The 18,878-nt window shown below is 40.3% G+C and overlaps 2 protein-coding genes across 4 annotated transcripts; one reads left to right on the top strand and one right to left on the bottom strand.

The window, feature by feature from the left end:
- Positions 1-154: 154 nt before the first annotated feature.
- manea (mannosidase, endo-alpha) lies at positions 155-6,691 on the bottom strand. 2 transcript variants are annotated; one of them, XM_023995107.3, is made up of 5 exons: positions 6,602-6,691; positions 4,398-5,040; positions 4,194-4,303; positions 2,047-2,123; positions 155-1,751 (listed from the first exon to the last, which is right to left on the bottom strand). In XM_023995107.3, exons 2-5 carry the CDS (start codon positions 4,924-4,926, stop codon positions 1,118-1,120), a joined length of 1,350 nt encoding a protein of 449 aa, XP_023850875.1. In that variant the 5' UTR covers positions 4,927-5,040; positions 6,602-6,691; the 3' UTR covers positions 155-1,117. The 2 variants fall into 2 exon arrangements, with proteins under 2 accessions (XP_023850875.1, XP_023850874.1); XM_023995106.3 differs by having other exon boundaries at positions 6,433-6,624.
- A 34-nt stretch (positions 6,692-6,725) lies between these two features.
- Positions 6,726-17,959, top strand: LOC111969170 (uncharacterized). 2 transcript variants are annotated; one of them, XM_023995108.2, is made up of 3 exons: positions 6,726-7,135; positions 14,577-14,731; positions 14,995-17,959. In XM_023995108.2, exons 2-3 carry the CDS (start codon positions 14,582-14,584, stop codon positions 15,316-15,318), a joined length of 474 nt encoding a protein of 157 aa, XP_023850876.1. In that variant the 5' UTR covers positions 6,726-7,135; positions 14,577-14,581; the 3' UTR covers positions 15,319-17,959. The 2 variants fall into 2 exon arrangements, with proteins under 2 accessions (XP_023850876.1, XP_070301413.1); XM_070445312.1 differs by lacking the exon at positions 6,726-7,135 and adding an exon at positions 7,606-8,036.
- The last annotated feature ends 919 nt before the right edge of the window (positions 17,960-18,878 follow it).

Genomic DNA, 18,878 nt, shown 5'->3' with positions numbered 1-18,878 from the left:
GCCTACAATGCGCATTACAAGAGATAACGTTGAGGCTGCTTCGTAGGAGGTAACCCAGGTTGGTAATTTTAATATGACAATGTTTGCCCCTTTTGTTAACTGTCCTGTATTTAAAGAAATATGGAAGGATAACCCTGAAATAACAAGAGTAGKCTAAATGTACAAAATGTTTATTTTAATTAAGGATGTATATATTCGTGCATTATGGTTTACAATTAACAGAAACTTAAGCTGCTTAGACATTGGTATGTACAGTGCCTTCAGAAAGTATTCACACCCCTTGATATTTACCACATTTTSTTGTTACAGCCTGAATTTAAAATGGATTATATAGATATGTTGTCTTCACTGGCCTACATAATGTCAAAGTGTAACTGTTTTTTTTACAAATTAATAAAAAATGAAAAGTTGAAATGTCTTGAGTGAATAAGTAAGTATTCAACCCCTTTGTTATGGCAAGCCTAGATAAGTTCAGGAGTAAAAATGTGCATAACAAATCACGTAATAAGTTGCATGGACTCACTCTGTGTGCAATAATAGTGTTCAACACAATTTTTGAATGACTACCTCATCTCTGTACCCCACACATACCATTATCTCTAAGGTCCCTCAGACAAGCAGTGAATTTCAAACACAGATTCAACCACAAAGATCAGGGAGGTTATACAATGCCTCTCAAAAGGCACCTATTGGTGGATGGGTAAGAATAAAAAATAAAAAAAGCAGACAGTATATACAGTAGTGCAATGAAGTAGGAATTGTCACATTGTGGTGTTTTGTACAGACCCAGGTTAAGAATTTCCGAGACAAAAAGCATATTCAATTCAGACCCTCCTTTAAAAGTGRTTTTTAGCCCAGGAAGGGGTTTAAACTACCCAAATATAACAGTTATAGATTAAAGTACAAATCATTATAATCATATAAAGCAGGACAAAGACCACACAATTCAAGGCTGCCCTTTCATTAGTTKATCTGTAAAACCATGATAAATGTTACCATACAGGATAAAAAGTCAATATAGGTTTCTGTCACATGCACTATTGTTGTCAAATTTCATAATCTATATTGTGTAAGACAATTTCTGGTCAGATTTAATGTTAGGCCCTTGCTTTTCGTATCATTCTAGCCGTCTCTTCCTTTCATTGCTAAATATTGCTGCCCATTTGCGAGTTACCTCTAAATAGACAACAGGCTTGTGTGGTAAGTAGTCTAGGTACACAGTGTGGCTTGTTTTTGGAATTGCCATCTCAATCTGGGTTCCCTCATGCCATTCATTAAATGATGTTATAGATATAATATCGGCACCAGCTTCTAGGGCTGCACTCAGGGCCATTTCATAGTACTTCCCGTTAATGCGGTTGCGTGTATTCTGGAAATTCCAAGGCCTAATACTGGTGTCAATATAACCTGGCCCCACACTCGGAATGAACAACAGGTTGTTGTCTTCACAGAAAGTTTTAATGGACTCCCAATTGCGCTGAGTGGAGCCATAGGAAAACCCATTGGTGGCGAAGTAAGTGTAGACTCCGTCGAAACCTGCCGTGACGATATCCCTCTTGTGTTTCTCTTCAACAAGAAGGGCTATGAAGATACCATCATAGGGAGTATCTCTAATGCTACTGCTTTTYGTGTGTTTAAGGAGTTTTGCCCACTGTTCTGAGTTGAGTAGATAGGAATCGTAGACGTAGAATAGAGGAAGAAACTTGCCAGTGTTTGTTCTATGCCTGTAGAATGCAGGGTGCTCACCATATCTTCAGATAGAATGACAGGATTACAAATTAAGTACCATTTCACAAACAGGGTCTACTTACAAAGATTAAGAAATAGACATGATCTGATTTGAGTTAGGCTGTTCGATCATATACAAATTCATAAAGCTGAGGTAATATTTGAAACATTGCCAATATAAGGTATTACTGAACAAATAAATGAGTTAAGCTGAGGTAAAAAACGTATGTTAAATAGTAATATAAGTGGAACTCTATTGATACTGACAAGACTAAAGGCCAATCAGAAATATAAAATAAGGAATGATGTAATACTTACTTCTCTATGATGTACTTGACATTGTTAAACATACTTGTTTCATCTCTTCCTGTGTATGGTTCAATGTGAAAAGCAACCTGTGTAGTAAACACAAATCAACAGTAATATGGGAAAAAAAAAGAGGCAATGGATGAACTGAAAAATTACTTTCTTTTTATGTTGTCAAAGAACACATGTACATTGGGGTCCAAAAGTATTCACGCCATTGATAAAGATGAGCAAAATGACTGTATTAAATAAATAATTCAAATACTGACCTATATTGTGTGCTAAAAAAAAATTGCTCAGAGAAAATAGATTTAGTTTAACAAGTAATCATTTCTTTTCTCAAAAGGGTAGAGGTCTAAATGATTGACACCCGTTTTCAATACCTCACCTAGCGAGGATAACGGCACTGAGCCTTTCTATAAAATATTTTAGGAGTTAGAAAACACATGGAGGGGGAGGGGGGGGGGGTGTCTTAGACCATTCCTCACAGAATCCTTCCAGATCCTTGATGTCCTTTCTCTGCGCATATGGACTGCCCTCTTCAATTCAAACAACAGGTATTCAATGGGGTTCAAGTCCAGAGACAGAGATGGCCATTGCAAAGTGTTGATTTTGTGGCCAATGAACCATTTCTTTGATGTGTGCATGGGGTTGCTGGAAGATCCACTTGCGGCCAAGTTTCAGCCCCCTGGCAGAGGCAACCAGGTTTTTGACWAAAATATCCTGGTACTGGGTAAAGTTCATGATTCCTCTAACAAGTGCCCCAGAACCAGTAGAAGCAAAATAGACCCATTTATTTTTATTTTGACGGGGAAGAGATATTGAGACCTGGGTCTCTTTTCCAAATGCACCCTATAAAATACATATTAAAAACAAAATATATATTAAAATATAAAAGCACAGTCATCCTAAYCACAAATACAACATCACAAATCACTCAGAAAAACAGTTACATTCCTACAGTTACATTCCACAAATAAAGCGCCAATCAATACTTTAAAATTGCCCAAACGGCACCAGAACATCAAGATGAAATGCATTTAGAATTTTGTTCCAGCAATACGGTGCATTAAAACTAAAAGTGTATTGAACTAGCTCGGTGGAGACCCTAGGAGCCAAGTGTTAACCAATCCTGTGAACAAGTTAGTCAACTTAGGTGATCCACCACCAAGCAAAATAGCCCCATAACATCAAAGATCCACCACCATATTTTAAAAGTAGGTATTGGGTTATTTTCTGCTCGTGCATTCTCATTTCGACATCGAAGAGTTGTGTTTTCTTGTCATCCAACAAATGTAAACACTTGGAGTCTGCTAAACTGCACTGGCATTTGCCACTTGGATTGGAAARGGTGCTGTGGTCAGATGACATGAAAATGGAGCACGTCSGACTCGCACACCAGTYGTGGGGTTGGCATCGAAATGAGAAACCATGAGCAGAAAATAACCCCATAGCTACTGTAAAATTCGACAGGTGGATCTTTAATGTTATGGGGCTATATTGCTTCCACTGGTCCTGTGGCTCTTGTTAAAGTCAACGGCATCARTGCAGCAGCTTTTCCTGGACCCCATTATAAATAAACGTCACCCAGTATCAGGATATTGTCCACAAAAACCTGGTTGCTGAAACTGGCCACAGGTGGATCCTCCAGCAAGACAATGACCCCAAGCACACAAAGAAATGGTTAATTGGCCACAAAATCAACATTTTGCAATGGCCATCAGMCTCTGAACTTGAACCCCATTGTAAATCTGTGGTTTGAACTGAAGAGGGCAGTCCATAAGCACCGAAAGATATCCAGGATCTGGAAGGATTCTGTATGGAGGAATGGTCTAAGGTCCCTCTCAATGTGTTCTCCAACTCATAAAACATTTTCTAAATAGGCTCAGTGCCATTATCCTCGCAGGGTGCYATATTGAAAGGTATTGAAAACAGGGGTGTCAATAATTATGACCCCTATTGCCTCTAATCGCTTTCCTTAAGCAATTGTATTAGTACTAAATATAATATCCCAATTTCTTTGAGCATAGAATATAGCTCAGTATTTTAATTATTTATTTTGTTCAGTCATTGTTGCTCATCTTTTTAAAGGTGCCAAGAACTTCGAACCCCACTGTATATGAGCCATGCTTGCTCTTTTCATTGATTATCATACACACCTTTACATGATATGCATGTGCCACCTCCAGTATCAAAGGCACAATGTCATCTGTTGGCTCACCGTTTTCATCCTTCATGCCAGGTGGATACCAGGAAACAGCAAGAACACCTAGAAATGCACAGACTGAGTTATTCAACAGACTTGGGTCTTACCGTAGCAGAAAAATACTAAATTAAATGTATTACCAACGTCAAAGCCTTACCAATAGCTCCTGCTCGCAGTTGCTTCATGTGAGCTTCAATAACAGAGGGGTCCCTGGAACTATAAGCTCCTAAAGCAGGATAGAAGTTGGCCCCAATGTCATCTGGTGGGCTGTGTCTCCCTCTTGGGTATCCTGCTGCCACCTTTGAATCCCAGTGTGGCAGAAGAGGGTGGTCCCAGTGAATGTACTTTCCATCAAACTGTGTGTTGCCATACCATGTGTAGTAAAAGGCATGAATATTGTAGTTTGGAGCAGGGAATTGCCTGAGGGCAGCTTCTACGTTCTTGACCCTCTCAGAGTCTACGTCATTCATGTTGTTCAGTGCTTCAGGGACGACACTGTCAATATTACTAAGCATTTGAATGTCATTTTTTCCAGGTCCTTTGATATTAGGGAACAAWTCCAGACCAAAGATGCTTCCAAATGGAGAATATTCTGGTGTAAAGGACTTTAAAACAACTGTTACTATGAATATGAGCAACACCAAACCAATAAATGTACAGCAAGATTTTCGTCTAAACCTTGCCATTCTTCAGTTAATGCTTGTTGTGATCCACTGTCCATTCTTGGGAGAACTGTTAACGTTAGAGGTTTTTGGGCTCATTGTTGTCAATGAAACTTGGCTGCTCCATGTTGGTTCATTCTACAAATTGAAATGCAGAAGAAAAAAAAACAGGTTGACTAATTATCCATTGATGATAGGGCAGGAATAGCATACTCCATTCATGATAGGGCAGGAATAGCCTACTGACAACTGAAATGCAAGTGACAGATTAGGGACAGTGTTCCCCCAAAAAGAGTGAGGATCATTTCTAAAATGAAGCKGTTTATATTTGACCAGCAGAAAATGAATGACGGCGGACAATGGTACGCTAACCCAATGTTAACTTTTATGCCTTTCCCTAACCCTTACTGAAACTATACCTGACTATAACTTTCTTTAATTCTGACCCCTATGCCTACACTGTCTGCAGGTTAAATATCCACTTCCTTATTATTATTATTATCATCATCATCTAGAGTGTCTACATTAGCAGGCCTATCATGCATTAATGCTACAATTAAATAAAACAACAAAACAGGTCCCCACCACTTGTATTGGTGTACAGCTGAGGTATATTGCTAGGGAAATGTAAACGACATGTAATGGAGGTAAGGAATGTGACTTTCTTACACAATTGTCCATGTCATTTTTTATTACGTAAATGTTGCTTTTCAGTTTCAGTGTGAGAAAGAATCAATAGTCAAATTCAACCCCACTAAAATGTACCGACAGTGCTCTCTAGATCCAAGGACTGACTGTCCAGGAGATCCAAAGGTTAACCATATTTCACTATATTTACATTTGAGTCATTTAGCAGACACTCTTATCCAGAGAGATAAGGATTACGTGCCTTTCTCAAGGGCACATCGACACTAGCAGAAGTTATTTTCCTGAGAGATTTACATGAGCAATTAGGATTAAATGCCTTGCTCAAGGGCACGCAACTGATCTGCTTGTGGATTTGAACCAGCGAACTTTCGGTTACTGGCCCTACGCTCTTAACCGCTAGGCTACCTGCCGACTCGTTTAATTACATTCGCGTTGTTTGTAAACAAGGAATAAATAAAATCGTATATTTTGGGTTCTGACGAAGACAGAAAGTTGTACTAAAATCGTGAGACATACTTGTATTCTTCAAGAAGCAATGGGTAGCCTAGATATCAAGAATTGAAAGAACATTGCACCTTCCCAATTCCCAGACACTACGTGCAATGTGCTAACAGTTTAATAGTTTCTTATTGTATGTCTAGTGATATGCCGGGAAGGCAATATTGCAATGTGAAAGTATTTTGTTATGATTATCGTTTAATAGTTACACTGTTACAACAACCAACATGTCAGTGCGCTATGCGGAAATGCTATATTGAAATTTTACTACCGTGTGTCATTAGAAGAGGCAGATTACTCAGTAAGAAACGCATTTGCCGTAAAGTCGAAATGAAGCTATATTCTTGCAAAATACGACGATTCAACAATCAAGGTTAACATTACCAGCATTAATTTTCTTGCGGTTGTTCTCTCCGGACATTGCTGCATTGAACTTTAGACTTAACAGGACCACGGAAATCCGAATGAGCTACATAGCGTATTATCTATTTTGTCCGAAGCACACTAAAATGTTGGTTTTACTGAGWTAGACATTAGGTCACAGGGTACCTACCCACGCTATACGCAAGACAATCTACTTGTGAATTGACGCTATGCATTGTTCCTGTTCAAGATTTGTCATAGCCTATCATTAACATTGTGTTGGTGACATGTGACGGGTTTCACGTGCTGCGTAGGTAGACGGRGTATAGATCTACAAGTTATCTGACCTAATGCCAAAGCACTCCATCTATGTTATTGAAGATTTGTGAGTCTGCGCTGCGCTCAAACTAACAAAATTGAGCAAGCAAATGAAAAACAGCAGTCAAGGGTGCATTCCCAAAGCATGTCGCCCTCAATCTTTCAAGAAGACGTATTGCATTAAACCAGCCAGCAAAATATTAGTTATATATCATGATTTTCTTGTGCATAGTGTATTTATGTAAATTGTTTGTTTGCTTCCACGAGCAAACGTTTTTCTCTGTGATGCCACTGATCAACCCTCCACATTACGTAAAAAGGACACCATCTTTGTGGCGTCATAAAGGAAAGACAATATTTTCGATCATCTCATAAGATCCTCCCATTTTGCCAGCTAAAGCCAGTGGTGAGTAAAATCATTGATACATTCTAATGTATTTATAACCCATGTATTTGGACTAGGGACAGATGTAACTAATTATTGAAATACCTAATTATCAAGAGTCAGATGCATTAATCCACCTAGCCCCAACTGTGAATCCGTTTCCATGCTGAATAGTTTTCACTTTGGTGCAATTTTCCCAACTCAGGATAAAAATTTCAACCGATCATAGAAAATGGCATATTATATGTTAGATTGACTTACTAGGCCTACAACAAACAAATTCACCAACTCGTTCACTGAACCAAATCACTCTTTCAATTAGAACACATTTTCTTCTTTTAACAATGCAATACACATATGATTTCGTTGCCTTTTTGCTKAAATACATTTATGGCTGAATCCAACTATTGAATCAAAATTGTATAGTGTCTTCCATTGAGTAAAATGATGTTGAAATCCACTCATTTTCGGTTTRGAATGAAAGTTGGAAATATGTATTTTGCTGACATTGAAGTCACGTTTTCTGATCTATACTGAACAAAAATATAAACACAACAATTAAAATGATTTTAATGAGTTACAGTTCATATAAGGAAATCAGTCAATTGAAATTAATTAATTTGGCCCTAATCTATAGATTTCACATGACTGGGAATTGGTCACAGATACCTTWAAAAAAAAAAAAGTAGGGRCGTAGATCAGAAAACCAGTCATTATCTGGTGTGACCACCATTTGTRTAATGCAGCGCAACACATCTCCTTCYCATAAAGCTGATCAGGCTGTTGATTGTGCCCTGTGGAATGTTGTCCCACTCTTCTTCAATGGCTGTGTGAAGTTGCTGGATAATGGCGGGAACTGGAAAACACTGTCGTACCAATCGGTCCAGAGCATCCCAAACATGCTCAATAGGTGATATATCTGGTGAGTATACAGGCATGAAATCCAGTGCCTTCAGAAAGTATTCATGGAAGAACTGGAACATTTTCTGCTTCCAGGAATTTTGTACAGATCCTTGCYACATGAGGCTGTGCATTATCATGCTGAAACATGATGAGATGGCGGCGGATTTATGGACCTCAGGATCTCGTCACGGTATCTATGTGCATTCAAATTGCCTTCGATAAAATGCAATTGTGTTCATTGTCCGTAGCTTATGCCTGCCCATATCATAACCCAACCACCAGCATGGGGCACTGTTCACAACGTTGACAAACCACTCGCCATACACATGGTCTACAGTTGTGAGACCGGTTGGATGTACTGCCAAATTCTCTAAAATGACGTTGGAGGTAACTTATGGTAGAGAAATTTACATTACATTCTCTGGCAACAACTTTGGTGGACATTCCTGCAGTCAGCATGCCAATTATATGCTCCCTCAAAACTTCAGACATCTGTGGCATTGTGTTGTGTGACAAAACTGCACATTTTAGAGTGGCCTTTTATTGTCCCCGGCACAAGGTGCACATGTGTAATGATCATGRTGTTTAATCAGCTTCTTGATATGCCGCACCTGTCAGGTGTTTAAAGTTTTTTTTTAAGTATCTTGGCAAAGGAGAAATGCTCACTAACAGATTTTAAATTTGAAAACAATTTTGTGTCCAAAATTTGAGAGAAYTAAGCATTTTGTGCTTATGGAAAAATTCTGGGATCTTTTGTTTCAGCTCATGAAACCAAGACTTTAAATGTTGAATTMATATTTTTGTTCAGTATTTATAAAATCGACTCTTAGTTTATCAAAGACCTTTTCAAATCTGCTATGAATACCAGGCATGCCTTCTTAGATGTTTCATGTTGTTCTATTCTAGTAGTTGTCGTATTTTGACAATGTATCGTCCATGTAAAAAACCTGTTAGATCAGAATGAACAATACATGGAAAACCCTTTTTTAATTCTGAGTGCTATACATTTCGCTGGTATTTTTGCATCACAACATTAAAGTGTGAGATGCCTCCAGTTTTTTTTAGATGGACTGGATCTTTATATTTGCCATAGGGGTCTTGTTTTAATAATAGTTAAATTAGATCTTCTTGCTGAGTACCTGAAACTACCATTTCAATAGGAGTAGTTAAAACAAACTAATAATGCAGAAAGGGAGGAGAGTAGGGTCAAAGAGGAAGAATCTGGAGGGAGAATGATTTAGCAGAAGTGTGATATTATAGGATAGAAGAGGAGAGAGTAGTGGGAGAGAGGGAACAAAGATTGCGACACCGCATGAACATGTGGGTAGGGTTGGAGGAGATGGAGACTGAAAAGGAAACAAAGCAGTGATCAGAGACCTGGAGGGGGGTTGCAGTGAGATTAGTAGGCCAACAGCATATATTYAAGATGAGATTAAGCGCATTGCCTGCCTTGTCGGAGGTGACTGGGAAAGAATGAGGTCAAAAGAGGAAAGGGGTGGATAAAAGGCAGACGTCGGGAGGTTGAAGTCACCCAGTACAATGACTGGTGAGCCATCATCAGCAAATTATCTTATCATTGTGTCAAGCTCATTGGGGAACTCTAAAGGGCACCTGGTGGGAGATAGATGACAACAATGTTYAGCTTGAGTGGACAAGTGACAGCATGMAATTAAAATGAGTAGATGGACAGGTGAGTGAGGGAGAAAAGYGAATCTCCACTTAGGAGAAATGAGTATGGTGACACTAGGGCAACYTGACACTAGGYCAACGGGCCTGCCTGCTCTGCTCTGAGAAGATGGGGGAYGAGCAGACGGGCCGAGAATGGAGAGGAGAAAAAAAACACAAGGATGTCAAAAGATAGCAGTGGCAGCTGTACAGATAACTCATCCAAAGGGTTTTAACTTCTCAAACACGGCAGAAAGCTAACACATTATGATGCCCCGTCACCTTATTAATTCAGCCACTTACTTAGATAACTAGCGAGTTAAACTTAGGAAATCTTTGTTTTTCACACAGGAAAAACAATTAAATGTATAACAAATATCTTGATGCGTTTTGTAAAAAATATCTAAAATGCTTCTTGTTGGAATTTCTGCTCCGCATCAGACTCATTTTGTCCTTCAGTTACACTTCCCCACGTGGATGAGAATTCACGAACGGGCATTCTATCAGCCGACAGCGCTCTGACTAATGTGTAGTTACTTTTCGCCAATACTTTTCTCATGTAGTCAGCCTACATTTCTCAGGTAAATTCAAGATTAACTTTAAACAAAACATTAGGAAATGTAGCTGGCTACATTCATTCTATGATAAACATTAGAAATATGATGCCCATGCATAGTTTTGGCAAAAAAAAGACTTAGCTTTTTCATTGTAAGCTCATTTACTTGTGTGGTTGCCAGGCAAATAGCGTTGCACTTCAGTTGTCATCTGATGAACATTTAACAATTTTCTAGAGAATGTGTGGCACTAATCTGTTTTCTGTGAAGTGAAAATATAGTTGCATGTCCCTAATCACTCTATTGAAGCAAAACAACTGTTGATATACTCTCTCAATATAAAATGCAACCCCTGTCAATACACAGCACGACTCACCTGCTCCCACTTTCTTCCGTTGTGATATTTACAAAAAAACACGTGACTGGCTCAACTGTTCTGGGGATCTACGGGAAGCTTCATAATGTAAAATTATGTGACAGATTCCAGATTTTCGGATTTTCCTCGAGACGTTAAATGGATTTCCCAAGTAGCATTGATCCAAAACCCTCACTCCGTCTAAACATGATTGTAGTMGTTTCCTATTTTCTACCACAGCTTTCCTACTTTTGTTTCCCTTTTTCTTTGCTACTGTAATCCACTCWTTCTCACTTTCGGTACTATTAGCTTCACCTGACTCACTTGCAATTTCAAACAAAACCTCAGATTKCGCCACCTTCTCCCATCAGCCACCACTACTTAATAAACTCATAAATAAACGTCCTCTCACTGTCAACTGCGTTTATTTTTAGCAAACTTAACAAGATTCAACAACTGAGACATAAACAAGTTCCACAAGACATGTGACTAACAGAAATGGAATAATGTGTCCCTGAACAAAGGGGGGGGTCAAAATCAAAAGTAACAGTCAGTATCTGGTATGGCCACCAGCTGCATTAAGTACTGCAGTGCATCTCCTCCTCATGGACTTCACCAGATTTGCCCGTTCTTGCTGTGAGATGTTACCCCACTCTTCCCACCAAGGCACTTGCAAGTTCGCGGACATTTCTGGGGGGAATGGCCCTAGCCTTCACCCTTCGATCCAAAAGGTCCCACACGTGCTCAATGGGATTGAGATCCGGGCTCTACGCTGGCCATGGCAGAACACTGACATTCCTGTCTTGCAGGAAATCACGCACAGAACGAGCAGTATGGCTGGTTGCATTGTCATGCTTGAGCGTCAAGTCAGGATGAGCCTGCAGGAAGGGTACCACATGATGGAGGAGGATGTCTTCCCTGTAACGCACTGCGTTGAGATTGCCTGCAGTGACAACAAGCTCAGTCCGATGATGCTTTGACACACCACCCCAGACCATGGGGTGGTTCTTTCGACGATTAACGCGAATACGACCATCACCCCATGTGAGACAAAACCACAACTCACGTCAGTCAAGAGCACTTTTTGAAAGTCCTGTCTGGTCCAGCGACGGTGGGTTTGTGCCCATAGGCAATGTTGTTGCRGGTGATGTCTGGTGAGGACCTGCCTTACAACAGGCCTACAAGCCCTCAGTCCAGACTCTCTCAGCCTTTGCGGACAGTCTGAGCACCTATGGAGGGATTGTGCGTTCCTGGTTTAACTCGGGCAGTAGTTGTTGCCAACCTGTACTTGGCCCGCAGGTGTGATGTTCGGATGTACCGATCCTGTGCAGGTGTTGTTACATGTGGTCTGCCAGTGCGAGGACAATCAGCTGTCAGTCCTGTCTCCCTGTAGCGCTGTCTTAGGCGTCTCACAGTACGGACATTGCAATTTATTGCCCTGGCACATCTGCAGTCCTCATGCCTCGCAGCATGCCTAACGCACGTTCACGCAGATGAGTGGGGACCCTGGGCATCTTTCTTTTGGTGTTTTTCAGAGTCAGTAGAAAGGCCTCTTTTTAGTGTCCTAAGTTTTCATAACTGTGACCTTAATTGCCTACCGTCTGTAAGCGGTTAGTGTCTTAACGACCGTTCCACAGGTGCATGTTCATTAATTGCTTATGGTTCATTGAACAAGCATGGGAAACGGTGTTTAAACCCTTTACAATGAATATCTGTGAAGTTATTTGGATTTTTAAGAATTATCTTTGAAAGACAGGGTCCTGAAAAAGTTTTTTTTTTTTTTTTTGTTGCTGAGTTTAGTTACAAATATATAGTTGTATATTTGTTTTGTTGTTCAAATAAATAGTAACGGTATTGAAAAACCATTCCTTGGCTATTTCCAAATACCCCAGTGATCCTCCCAAGCCTAGAAATGAGTAGCCCTGTGCCACCACCTTGACAACCAGAATATTTCGGACTATGAGAGAACACATGGTCAGACGGAGAGAGCATCTGGAGTAGCAGTGTTCTCTGGGTAAACCATGTCTCACATCGGGACCAAAAGGTCTAAATCAAATGAAAATGTATTTGTCACACGCGCCGAATACAACAGACCTTACCGTGAAGTGCTTACGTARGAGCCCTTCATCAACGCAGTTCAAGAAAGAGTTAAGAAAGTACTTGGTAAATAAACTACATTTAAAAGATAAAAAGTAACACAGTAAGATTACAGAACAATAAACCGCGTCAATGTGCGGTAGTACAGGTTAGTCGGGTTAATTTGTACTATGCATAGACAATAAACAGTGAGTAGCAGCAATGTACAAACAAAGGGGGGGGTCAATGTAAATAGTCCGGGTGGCCATTGATTAAATGTTCAGCAGTCTTATGGCTTGGGGTTAGAAGCTGATAATTAGCCTTTTGAACCTAGAGTTGGCGCTCCGGTACCGCTTGCCGTGCGSTAGCAGAGAGAACAGTCTATGACTTGGGTGACTGGAGTCTTTGACAATTTTTTMGGGGCCTTCCTCTGACACRGCCTAGTATATAGGTCCTGGATGGCAGYAAYCTTGGGCTCCCGAGTGGCGCAGCYGTATAAGGCACAGCATCTCAGTGAAAGAGGTGTCACTACAGTCCCTGGTTTGAATCCAGGCTGCATCACATCCAGCCGTGATTGGGAGTCCCATAGGGCGGCGCCCAATTGGCCCAGCGTCGTCCGGGTTTGACCAGGGTAGGCCGTCATTGTAAATAAGAATGTGTTCTTAACTGACWTGCCTAGTTAAATAAAAAAATATTTGTATTTATTTATTTATAATAAAAAAGTCAATGAACAGCATTCTCACATAGGTGTTCCTTCTATCCAGGTGGGAAATGGCAGCGTGGAGTGTGTTTGAGATTGCGTCTGTGYATCTGTTGGGGCGGTATGCGAATTGGAGTGGGTCTAGGCTTTCTGGGATGATGGTGTCGATGTGAGCCAGGGCTACCCTAGGGACCGAAAGGCGGCAAAGGCTGAGATGAACTTTGTGTTCTACGACCGCAGATTGGCAGGGTCTGCTAAATTAGAAGGGTTGCAGTCAAGGGYTCAGGAGCATCTTTAAAACCCTACATGGAGAGGAGCGAAATGGTAAAAAAATGAAAATAACTAGGTAAGACACTTAAGTGAGAGAGTAGTGTGGAGCCTTCCTCTCTTTCCTTCCTCGAATAATCAACAGAACCGTCTTAGTTTTGGCAAGGAAACGACCGGTGACACATCCGCAGCTGAAAAACAGGTGATACTGAGGTACTTACAATAATTGCTAATTGCTTAGCAGAGGTGAAGAGAGCACACCTCCCAGTACTAATTGCTGATTGCCTAGAAGAAGAGAAACCACTCCTTCTACAATACAGCCACTGATTACCAAAACAACAACGATCACAATTGCCCTGCCCCGTAATCCTAGTTGATGTGTCAATAATCAGCTGCAAGTTATGAGAAGTCAGCAGTTCACACATCAAGTAGYCTACTGGGAAGATGACAATTAAAGTAGATGACTCTAGATAGCAAAAGACAGTACTAGACAAGACAACCTTTATACTGGAGATAACAGGAGTCCTCTACTATAGATTGAAGCAGGTAAATCTGCTTTTATTTTTTTTGCACGTTACTTGTGGAATAATCTCAAACTTTCAAAAATTCAATGAATTGGTGCCTCTAGGGCAATTCAGACTGCTGATTTGAGAATCTTTTTACGTTAATTAGTGTGTATTGACATTTATTTTGGGGGGAATTACAGGGCTCATCTGTAAAAGAGACCTTGGCCTCAGCATGACTCCCTGTTTAAAATAAAGTTTAAATCAATAAAATAAGTGTACGACTTACAACTTAGGTTGTTAGCCCTATAACTAAAACTAAATTCTTTATAAGCTTGACTAAAACTACCACCCAGTGACCTGCACTGTATCTGTGTTAAGATGCTAAAAAGTGATTTGTATCTAGTATTTTTTTTTATTCCATGTGCTGTGTTAACAGGGGCAATGGAGGTCAGGGTGCGGAGAAAGTCACTGCCTGCCACGCTGAAGAGCGGACTGGCCAAAAGAAGTTGCTCTGTTCGTGAGATCGAAAAGGGTCCCCAAGTGTCTGAAAGTTTTGAAAACTTTGTGTTTGGTGGAGTGGACAATGGGCAGGTGGGTCAGAAAATAAAGCACGGGATAAAAAAGAGACAACCCACTGGGCACAAATGTCRGTTCAATCAGTTTTCCATGTTGATTTACCGTCACCACATTGATTATTGTTTGTTGAAACTATGTGGAAAAAACATTGATTCAACCAGTTTTTGCCCAGTGGGAAGGTTGTCTGGCAATCACTGATATTTCCGGCAATCCTCAGAATACTGATCTTATGTTTTAATTATTTAATCGATAATAATGTAGCGTATTCCTCTCCACAGCGCTGCTCTGAGGGGCTGAAGACCTGTGACCTGCTGCGCTGGCTATTGGACAGTGGTCTGGGCCGATGGCTAAGGAGRAGCACCCTTGTCAGCTGGCTCCAGACTAGTGACCTGGGGCTGTGGTTAGGTTCACACTGCCCAGCCCTCACCAACCTCCTGCTCCTCAAGGTGACACTGTGGCTCKTCCTGGTGTGGATTCTCGCTGACCTCCATCTTGGGTTGCCATGTTTCCTCCTTGCCATCACCTACTGGCTGTACGACGGGCCGCTACGGAAAGCTGTTAATAGGGCCAGGAGCCAATTCCGGGGCACAGGCTGTCCCTGAGAATGCCACTGGCACAGTGCAACGGAGGAGTGAGACACCCACGTTAGGCTAGACAGGGGAACATAGGTAGAGGACTTCCAATCATTGAAATTCAGAACAGTGTGTGCCAATAGCCTGGCAGAAATTAAAAGTGCCACTGCTTGAACYTGTGTACCAAGGAATATGCTTCTCAATATCCACACTCAGCTGTGAATTTCAATGTTTTAACAGGCTGGGATTTGTTTTGCAAGAGAGGAAGCAGCTACAACAACTAAAACTAGAAAATGTCAACTTTCTTAAGAAAATGTCTGTGCTTGCTTTAGCTTTAAATTGTCTTAGATCTATAGTTAGATGTTTAGGTAGTATAATTGGCCTGATCTACAATGTAGTTGTAGAGTCACGATTAAGTCTAAATAGAGTCTAATAGATCTAGACTAACTAGAGGTCAACTTGCATTCAAATAGTCCTTTGAGGCAGTTCCTAATGCCTTTGGTGACCTGGAATTTTTTTGACTGGGTGAATTTTTTTTTTGAAAGATGCTCTCAGACTATCAGAGTATCCTTTGTCAAAGCGTTTTTGATGATAGTCTGCATAACTCTGCCTAGAGATAACGATTTTTTTGTTCAAATAATTCCGGGGGATTTTCTGAAACGTTTGCTTAAAGACCTCCTCCAGCAATTGTTGAACTTTTACCGTTGATATTTTTTGTTGTTGTTGACACAACTGCAAACTTCGAGGAGTGATTTGGGKCCAGCCTCATGTTCCCCTCAGCCCCATGAACACATTTCTATCTTCTAAACCAGGGGTTGGCAACCCAAAGTAATTTTTCAACTTCCGGCCACATATGATTCAATAAAAAGATAAAAATAATCCTTTATGGAACAGTGAGAACTGTGAAATGACACACACAGGCACAGACACACATAAGACACGCACTATGCAAACACAGATTTTGTATTGTAGCTATGTGATAGTAGAGTAGTAGCCTGTTGGAACACACTAAATGTGTTGTGAAATGTAATGTCAAGTAATATTTTTTATTGTTATTTTTAATTTTTAACTGCCTTAATGTTGCTGGACACCAAGAAGAGTAGCTGCTGCCTTGTCAGCAGCTACTGGGGATCCTTAATAAATATAAATACTTTAGTGGGTCTTACGTCATATAATTTTACATATTTGAGACAATAATTTAAAAAAATGACCTGAKCAGATGCTGATTTTATATATACACTACCAGTCCAAAAATTGGACACACCTACTCATTCAAGGGTTTTTCTTAATTATACTATTTTCTACATTTAATAGTAATAGTGAAGACATCAAAACAATGAAATAACACATATGGAATCATGAGGTAACCAAAAACGTGTTAAACAAATCAAAATACATTTTATATGTGAGATTCTTCAAAGTAGCCACCCTTTGCCTTGATGACAGCTTTGCACACTCTTGGCATTCTGTCAACCAGATGCGTGAGGTAGTCACCTGGAATGCATTTCAATTAACAGTTGTGCCTTGTTAAAAGTGAATGTGGAATTTCTTTCCTTATGGGATATTGACAAAAATTCAAGATCTTAGTGATTTAACATAATTCAGTAGGTACAATGTCCCCTTACATCTTRGTGTTTAAGTAATCAGCATTCTCTACCTTTTATAACAATAAGTATTTGTGCCAATTGCACTGCCTTTGCACTCTACCACGGACCATATACAGTATGTTAAAAAGGCCAGCTCTTATTTAGCAGTTACATCACCACTATTCTAGTAGTTGTTGCATTTGTCCAACACCCCTTATTTTCACCTAAGTAGTACCTACAAGTCACGCTACTTGTATCAGCCAATCACAATTCYCCATTCCCTGTGCACCTCACTGAACCCTGCTGTCAGATTGAGATCGCGGTCAGAAGTGAATGGACTCGCTGGACTGTTCCTTAAGTTTGTCTGTATATGACTTGTGATCAGGTCATGCATTTAAGTGTAAGTACCGTCTGATATGTCATTACTGCTCGGCTATGAAAAGCCAACTGACAGTTACTCCTGAGGTACTGACCTGTTGCACCCTTTACAACCACTGTGATTTATTATTTGACCCTGTTGGTCATCTATGAACGAGTCACTATAGTTGAGTTATAGTAATAGAGAATAATTAAATATCTGAGAATGGAATTCTAAATACAACTGTATTTAATMACTTTATAAAATGAATGGATTCACATACAAGACATAAAGCYTAAACAGCCATCACTAACATAGAGGCTGCTGCCAACATACAGACTCAAATCTCTGGCCACTTTAATAAATGGACTTAATAATGGTATCACTGGTCACTTTAAATAACGCTACTTTAATAATGTTTACATATCCTACATTACTCATTTCATATGTATATACTGTATACTATACCATCTACTGCATCTTGCCTATGCCGCACGGGCATCGCTCATCCATATATTTACATGTACATTTTCTTATTCATCCCTTTACATTTGTGTGTATACGGTAGTCATTGTGAATTTGTTCTATTACTTGTTAGATATTACTGCAGTGTCGGAACTAGAAGCGCAAGCATTTCGCTACACTCGCATTAACATCTGCTATCCATCTGTATGTGACTTTGATTTGATGTAAAATATGTAAACATTATTAAAGTGGCATTATTTAACTGACTAGTGATCCATTTATTAAAGTGATTCGGTCCCGTGATTCGGTCTCAATGTAGGCAGCAGCCTTTCTGAATGAGTGATTGCTGTTTTGCAGTCTGATGGCCTTGAGATGGAAGCTGTTTTCCAATCTCTCGGTCCCAGCTTTGATGCACCTGTACTGACCTCGCCTTCTGGATGATAGCGGTGTGAACAGGCAGTGGCTCGGTGGTTATTGTCCTTGATCTTTTTGGCCTTCCTGTGACATTTGGTGCTGTAGATGTCATGGAGGGCAGGTAGTTTGCCCTCGGTGATGTGTTGTGCAGACCGCACCACCCTCTGGAGAGCCTTGCAGTTGAGGYCGGTGCAGTTGCTGATTGAAGAGGATTTAACAAGGGATCATACAGTGGTTCCTTCCAACTAGGAAGTGGGAAATCTAAGTTTGTAGGTTTGCCTATCGAATATACAGTGTCTTTYGGGTCATATTGCACTTCCTAAGGCTTCCACTCTACTGTGAAGAATGAGGGAAGGAGAGCTCTTTGAGTCAGGTGTCTGGCATGAGCTGACCACGTGCGACCTGCGTTCCATCGCATTTCTGAAGACAAAGAAATTATCCGGTTGAAACACTATTGAAGATTTATCGTTTGACATGTTTCTTCGAACTGTAATGGAATTTTTTGACTTAGTCTGGACCTAGTGCCTGCGCATTTGGATTACTGTACTAAACGCGAGAACAAAAAGGAGGTTTTGGACATAAATTATGGACATTATCGAACAAAACAAACATTTATTGTGGAACTGGGATTCCTGGGAGTGCATTCTGATGAAGATCATCAAAGGTAAGTGAATATTTATAATACTATTTCTGGCTTCTGTTGACTCCACAACATGGCGGATATCTGTATGGCTTGTTTCGGCTCTGAGCGCTGTACTCAGATTATT

The sequence above is a fragment of the Salvelinus sp. IW2-2015 genome, linkage group LG10 (genome assembly GCF_002910315.2).
Source record: "Salvelinus sp. IW2-2015 linkage group LG10, ASM291031v2, whole genome shotgun sequence".
Lineage (NCBI taxonomy): Eukaryota > Metazoa > Chordata > Actinopteri > Salmoniformes > Salmonidae > Salvelinus > Salvelinus sp. IW2-2015.
This window is presented reverse-complemented; position numbering and strand designations above follow the sequence as displayed.